Here is a 7,494-nt window from a genome sequence, read left to right as displayed (position 1 = left end):
ATTCAGCTCACAGTATTATCCCTTCCCAGGCAACAGAACCATCTCTAGAAATATTTTATGGGCACCTTCTATGGGCATCAGAGATTTACACAGCCACAGGCATGGCTCTTCCCATAAGAAGCTTAGTGTAGCCAGAGAGACAGGAAACACCCAAAACAGACAAACGGAGCTGGCTCCAAATCCACACCTCTATCTTAACAAGAGCAATCACCCATATAAGTCATCATGTTTTTTAGCAAATAATCCACAGGAATAACCTAGCAATTACATGCTACATCAAGTTTCAACTTGACATATATTTTTTTAAAAGATTGCATTTTATTTTATATTTCTGAGTTGCTTGGGATGGAATCCAGAGTCTCACATATGCTAAACACACGTTCTACCAGTGAGCTACAACCTCAGCCCAAAAAAGGTTTTGTTCAGTTCACTGATATTTGTGCTCATTCTGTTTTCCCTCAACTGAATCAAGAGAAAAATGTAACTCCAAGCCAACTGTACCATGTTTGCTGTTCTAAATGAAAGAATGGCTTGTCCATGTCCTAGAATTTTTGCACAGTTCCACATCCTGATGTCAAATTCAGTAGTTACTGTTAAACCGAGGTACAAATTTATTTATTTTTAAATTTTATTTATTAATTTATTTTAATTAATTAATTTATTTTATTGGTTATTCAAAACATTACAAAGATTGCAGAATCACATCGGTTACACATCCACATTTTTACATAATGCCATAATAGTAACTGTTGTATTCTGCTACCTTTCCTATCCTCTACTATCCCCCTTCCCCTTCCCTCCCATCTTCTCTCTCTACCCCATTCATTTCTCTCCTTATTTTTTTCCCATTCCCCTCACAACCTCTTATATGTAATTTTGTATAACAATGAGGGTCTTCTTCAATTTCCATGCAATTTCCCTTTTCTCTCCCTTTCCCTCCCACCTCATGACTCTATTTAATGTTAATCTTTTCCTCCTGCTCTTCCTCCCTGCTCTGTTCTTGGTTGCTCTCATTATATCAAAGAAGACATTTGGCATTTGTTTTTTAGGGATTGGCTAGCTTCACTTAGCATAATCTGCTCTAATGCCATCCATTTCCCTGCAAATTCCATGATTTTGTCATTTTTTAGTGCTGCGTAATACTCCATTGTGTATAAATGCCACTTTTTTTAATCCATTCATCTATTGAGGGGCATCGGGGTTGGTTCCACAGTCTAGCTATTGTGAATTGTGCTGCTATAAACATCGATGTGGCAGTATCCCTGTAGTACGCTCTTTTAAGGTCTTCAGGGAATAGTCCGAGAAGGGCAATAGCTGGGTCAAATGGTGGTTCCATTCCCAGCTTTCCCAGTAATCTCCATACTGCTTTCCATATTAGCCGCACCAATTGGCAGTCCCACCAGCAATGTACAAGAGTACCCTTTTCCCCACATCCTCGCCAGCACTTGTTGTTGTTTGACTTCATAATGGCTGCCAATCTTACTGGAGTGAGATGGTATCTTAGGGTGGTTTTGATTTGCATTTCTCTGATTGCTAGAGATGGTGAACATTTTTTCATGTACTTGTTGATTGATTGTATGTCCTCCTCTAAGAAGTGTCTGTTCAGGTCCTTGGCCCATTTGTTGATTGGGTTATTTGTTTTCTTATTGTTAAATTTTTTGAGTTCTTTGTATACTCTGGATATTAGGGCTCTATCTGAAGTGTGAGGAGTAAACATTTGTTCCCATGATGTAGGCTCCCTGTTTACCTCTCTTATTGTTTCTCTTGCTGAGAAAAAACTTTTTAGTTTAAGTAAGTCCCATTTGTTGATTCTAGTTATTAACTCTTGTGCTATGGGTGTCCTATTAAGGAATTTGGAGCCCGACCCCACAATATGTAGATTGGAGCCAACCTTTTCTTCTATCAGACGCAGAGTCTCTGATTTGATATCAAGGTCCTTGATCCATTTTGAGTTAACTTTTGTGAATGGGGAGAGAAGGGGATTCAGTTTCATTTTGTTGCATATGGATTTCCAGTTTTCCCAGCACCATTTGTTGAAGATGCTATCCTTCCTCCATTGCATGCTTTTACCCCGTTTATTGAATATAAGATAGTTGTAATTTTGTGGATTGGTCTCTGTGTCCTCTATTCTATACCATTGGTCCACCCGCCTGTTTTGGTACCAGTACCATGCTGTTTTTGTTACTATTGCTCTGTAGTACAGTTTGAAATCTGGTATCGCTACACCTCCTGATTCACACTTCCTGCTTAGAATTGCTTTTGCTATCCTGGGTCTTTTATTTTTCCATATGAATTTCATGATTGCTTTATCTATTTCTACAAGAAATGCCATTGGGATTTTGATTGGCATTGCATTAAACCTATAGAGAACTTTTGGTAATATCGCCATTTTGATGATGTTAGTTCTGCCTATCCATGAACAGGGTATATTTTTCCATCTTCTAAGATCTTCTTCTATTTCTCTCTTTAGGGTTCTGTAGTTTTCATTGTATAAATCTTTCACCTCTTTTGTTAGGTTGATTCCCAAGTATTTTATTTTTTTTGAGGATATTGTGAATGGGGTGGTTTTCCTCATTTCCAGTTCAGAAGATTTGTCGCTGATATACAGGAACGCCTTTGATTTATGCGTGTCGATTTTATATCCTGCCACTTTGCTGAATTCATTTACTAGCTCTAGTAGTTTCTTTGTAGACCCTTTTGGGTCTTCTAGGTATAAAATCATATCATCTGCAAATAGTGATAATTTAAGTTCTTCTTTTCCTATCTTAATGCCTTTAATTTCTTTTGTCTGTTTAATTGCTCTGGCCAGTATTTTGAGAACTATATTGAATAGAAGTGGTGAGAGAGGGCATCCCTGTCTTGTTCCAGATTTTAGAGGGAATGCCTTCAGTTTTTTTTCCATTTAGAATGATGCTAGCTTGAGGCTTAGCATATATAGCTTTTACAATGTTGAGGTAAGTTCCTATTATCCCTAGTTTTTCTAATGTTTTGAACATAAAGGGATGCTGTACTTTGTTGAATGCTTTTTCTGCGTCTATCGAGATGATCATATGGTTCTTTAAGTCTATTGATGTGGTGAATAACGTTTATTGATTTCTGTATATTGAACCAGCCTTGCATCCCAGGGATGAATCCTACTTGATCATGGTGCACAATTTTTTTGATATGCTTTTGTATTCGATTCGCCAGGATTTTATTGAGAATTTTTGCATCTATGTTCATTAGAGATACTGGTCTGTAGTTTTATTTCTTTGAGGTGTCTTTATCTGGTTTGGGAATCAGGGTGATATTGGCCTCATAGAATGAATTTGGAAGTTCTCCCTCTTTTTCTATCTCCTGAAATAGATTGTGGAGTATTGGTATCAGTTCTTCTTTAAAGTTCTTGTAAAACTCTGCTGTATATCCATCCAGTCCTGGGCTTTTCTTGGTTGGTAGTCTTTTGATGGCTTCTTCTATTTCCTCACTTGATATTGGTCTGTTTAGGTTGTTTATATCTTCCTGACTCAATCTGGGTAGTTCATATGTCTTAAGGAATTTATCGATGCCTTCACTATCTTCTATTTTATTAGCGTATAGGGTTTCAAAATAATTTCTAATTATCTTCTGTAATTCTGAATTGTCTGTTGTGATGTTGCCTTTTTCATCCCGTAAGCTAGTAATTTGGGTTCTCTCTCTTCTTCTCTTTGTTAGTGTGGCTAGTGGTCTATCAATCTTATTTATTTTTTCAAAGAACCAACTTTTAGTTTTGTCAATTTTTTCGATTGTTTCTTTTGTTTCGATTTCATTGATTTCAGCTCTAATTTTAATTATTTCTTGCCTTCTACTGTATTTGCTGCTGATTTGTTCTTCTTTTTCTAAGGTAAAGCTGGCTTTGAACTCACGTCCTCCTGCCTCATCGTCCGCCACCCAGCCTAGCTTGAGACAGATCTGAGACCCTCAAATATACTTTGAAACTTTGCCCCAGAAAAGAAAACTTTAAAAATGTTTCGAAATTAATCTCAGATGCTGCATGCAGTACTCCCACAAAAGAGAAATTCCTCATTTCTGGGGCTCTGATCTCTGGCGCTTAGAATTTATTTTCTTGCAGTACTGGGGATTGAAACCAGCAGGACTCTATTTCTGAGTTACAGTCCCAACCCTTTTTATTTTGAGGCGGGGTCTCACTAAGTTGCTAATGCTAGCCTCAAAACTTGCAGAGACCCTTCTGCTCTTGCCTCCCGACTCGCTGGGCCTCAGAATTTCTCTAAAACTTGTTCCCTGATCCACGTTAAGGAAAACTTTCCCAAATGCTAAATCAAATCCAGATCCGGCAGGGATGTCAAGCGGTAAAACCATGCCTTTATCAAAACGAGAAGCTAAGTCTGCGCGGGGAAAGATCCTTGGCTTCCTTCCACCTAGGGGAAGCTTTTCTGGGTTCTAAAGCGAAAAGGATAACACCGCCCATAGCTCTGCATTAGGACAGCAATTGCGCACGCGCAAAGGCAATCCCTGACAGGGAGAGGCGGAGCGCAGAGGCGCGGGGCGGGGAGAGGGAAGCCCAACCCTCCCGATAGCGGTGGCTTTAACTCCTTGCTGTCGCTCAGCAGAACTTCCTTTACTTCCCCTCTGACCTCGGAAAAAGGGGGTGGAGCCTTAAGGGGCGGAAGTCGCGGTGTATTGTGGGTTCGCCTAGAGCAGTGGATGCTGAATGAAAGTGACGTGCAGTCGCTGACGTTACCCGGTAGGAGCGGGCGGCATACGGTTCCGGCCAGGATTCGGGTGCCTTAACCTTCGGTGCGAATCTGACAGCGAGGAGACGGCGGCTGAGGCACAGGGGGCGTTGGCGAAGGGGCGCGGCTTTGAGCGGCTCCACGACATGGCACACAACAAGATACCACCGCGGTGGCTGAACTGTCCGCGGCGCGGCCAGCCAGTGGCAGGTAACCTGGGAGCGGGTGTTCGAATCCCCACTCCCCGAAAGCCAGGGGTGGGCTTACTGAAGAACAGAGCTTTTATTAGTGGTTCTGTGCCCGTTAGCGGTATTTCAAGACCGAGGAGTGCTCGATCGGGTGAAGCTTAGTGGAAGAGAGACAACGCGGACGGGAGGGAGATGGTCTGTGGATGGGGGACACTTGTCACTCTTCCTGTAAGGCTAAGTATTGCGAACGGATAGGTAAACAGGAGGCCCCTGTAGCAATAACTGAGGACCCAGGAATACAGAGGGCAGTACTTTAAAGCTTAGTCAGATGTTTGAGAAGGTTTAGGGTTTCAACCTAACCCTCGGAAGGAGAGGAGGCAAAGGAGAGACGAACGTGGGTCTTAAGATGAAGGGAAAGCCAAGAAGGAGAGAGGCGACTAGCAGTGCAATGGGTCCACATCAAGACTGGGAATCGGAAAGTTTTTTTTTTTTTTTTTTTTTTTTTTAATGACTGTTGTTGTGGACTTTTTAAAGAGTTTAGCATGCAAACTTCAGAGTGCACAGTTTGATAGGTTTTGGCTCCACACATACACACCCCTTGTCCTATCACCTTGCTAAACCAGAACTCCTGAGATAGAGTTCACTGAAATAAAAGGGTTTATTAAGCCATATAGATGCTAGTCCAAAACAAAAAAACTACAGCCTCTGAACAAGGCTCCGCAATTCCCAGTAGCAATACTAGTGAGCAGCTGGAACAATGTCGGTGTAACTTAGGAACCAAGAGGCGTTTTTATAATAAAAAATGAGGAAGGAATACATGAATTATTCAAATGGAATTTATATTGGCTGTAGGTAAGCCCGACTTGATAATGAAAGCAGGGTTTAAGTTTTAGGTTTTAGGAGGACGGTCCATAAGGAGTCTTCCTTGCTTTTGGATTAGTTGAGGTAAATAATTTAAAAATTATTTTGTTAACAGTTTCAACAACTTGAGGTTTGGGTCAAGATTTCAACGGTACATTTAGAAAGGTAGAACAGTTTTTGTTATTGTGTTTTGGGCTTCAGTGGTTAACTGATTAATTTCCTTAATCTCTTTCTCCATCTTTTTTTTTTTTTTTGGTACTGGGAATCGAACTCAGGGGTGCTTAACCACTGAGCCACATCCCTAGCTCATATATATATATATATATATATATATATATATATATATATTTTATTTAGAGACAGGGTCTCACTGAGTTACTAGTGTCTTGCTAAGTTGCTGAGGCTGGCTTTGAACTTGCCATCCTCCTAGCTCCGCCTCCTGAATTGCTGGAATTACAGGCATGCAGCACCACGCTCAGCTTCTTTCTCTGTCTTGAGGCCCTTATAATTAAATTTAGGACCTCTGTAATTTTTCTCTTATCATCCCTCTAAGTATCCTACTGCCCATTTGTAATTTCTTTCTTCTCATTGATCTGCTTTTTGTTACTATAGATTAGTTTGCATTTTCTAGAATTTTAAAATAAATAGTAACACATGTATTTGTTTTGGAGGTGTGTTTGCCATTTTTTTCCCCCCTTCAGTACTAGGGATTGAATCTAGGGCTTCACACAAACTAGGCAAGGGGTGTACTGCTGAGCTACATCCCCAGCCTTTTTATTTTTTGAGACATTTTGGCTCTTTGCCCATGCTGGTCTTGAACTTTTTTTTTTTTTTTTTAATTTTTTTTAGTTGTAGACAGACATAATACCTTTATTTTATTTATTTGTTTTTATGTGGTGCTGAGGATCTAATCCAGTGCCTCAGAGATGCTAGGCAAATGCTCTACCATCTGAGCTACAACCTCAGCCCTGTTCTTCAACTTATGGTCCTCCTGCCTCAATATCATGAGTAACTGGGATTATAGGCATGTGCTCTTGTGCCAAGCTGTCTGGCTTCTTTTAGTCCACATAATTATTTTGAGACTCATCTAGATTTTTGCATGTGGTAGTTCATTCCTCTTTATTGCCAAGTAGTATTCCCATTGTTATAAGTACACCATAATGTGTTTATCCATTCATCTGTTGACAGTCATTTTGATTGTTGCCAGTTTTTGTTACTATACATAAATCTTGATATGAATATTTGTGTACAATTCTTTGTATGGATATGTGCTTTCATTTGTGTAAATCTCTAAGGAATGATTGAATTATAAAGTATGTGTATGTTTGTTTTAAAGAAACTGCCAACCTCTTTTCCAAAGTGGTGACTATTTTTTAAAATATATATTTTTTAAATTTATTTTTTATTCTAATTTGTTATACATGACTGCAAAGTGGGACTTTTTATAGTCCCACTGTCAGTGTATGAGAATGGCATTTGTTCTACATCCTCTGCAACCCTTGTTATGGTTAGTCTTTGATTTCAGCCATTGTAGTAGATGTGTAGTAATATTGTAGTTCAGTATTGTCTTTTCATTTACTTCTTGGTCATTCATGTATTTTTTGTAAAGTGTCTGAAAATGTTTTGCTAAGTTGTTAGGGTCTCATAATTTGCTTAGGGCCTTGCTAAATTGCTGAGGCTGGCTTTGAACTTGCTATTCTCCTGCCTTAGCCTCCCCAGCCACCAGGATTAGAGGT

The 7,494-nt window shown here is 39.7% G+C and overlaps 1 protein-coding gene across 2 annotated transcripts in view; it reads left to right on the top strand.

Annotated features, from left to right (window-relative positions):
- Window positions 1-4,642: 4,642 nt before the first annotated feature.
- Window positions 4,643-7,494, top strand: part of RNGTT (RNA guanylyltransferase and 5'-phosphatase) — a 226,184-nt gene continuing 223,332 nt past the window's right edge. The window contains exon 1 of one of the 2 annotated variants that reach the window (XR_014021908.1): window positions 4,643-4,919. Coding sequence is in view for 1 of the 2 variants with exons in the window: in XM_081293720.1 (XP_081149846.1) it covers window positions 4,856-4,919 (64 nt within the window). In the remaining variant the exon portion in view is untranslated. The remainder of the gene's footprint in view (window positions 4,920-7,494) is intronic. The other variant, XM_081293720.1, reaches the window with a different exon arrangement.

This window comes from Spermophilus citellus (assembly GCF_964194105.1).
Source record: "Spermophilus citellus genome assembly, chromosome: 5".
Lineage (NCBI taxonomy): Eukaryota > Metazoa > Chordata > Mammalia > Rodentia > Sciuridae > Spermophilus > Spermophilus citellus.
This window is presented reverse-complemented; position numbering and strand designations above follow the sequence as displayed.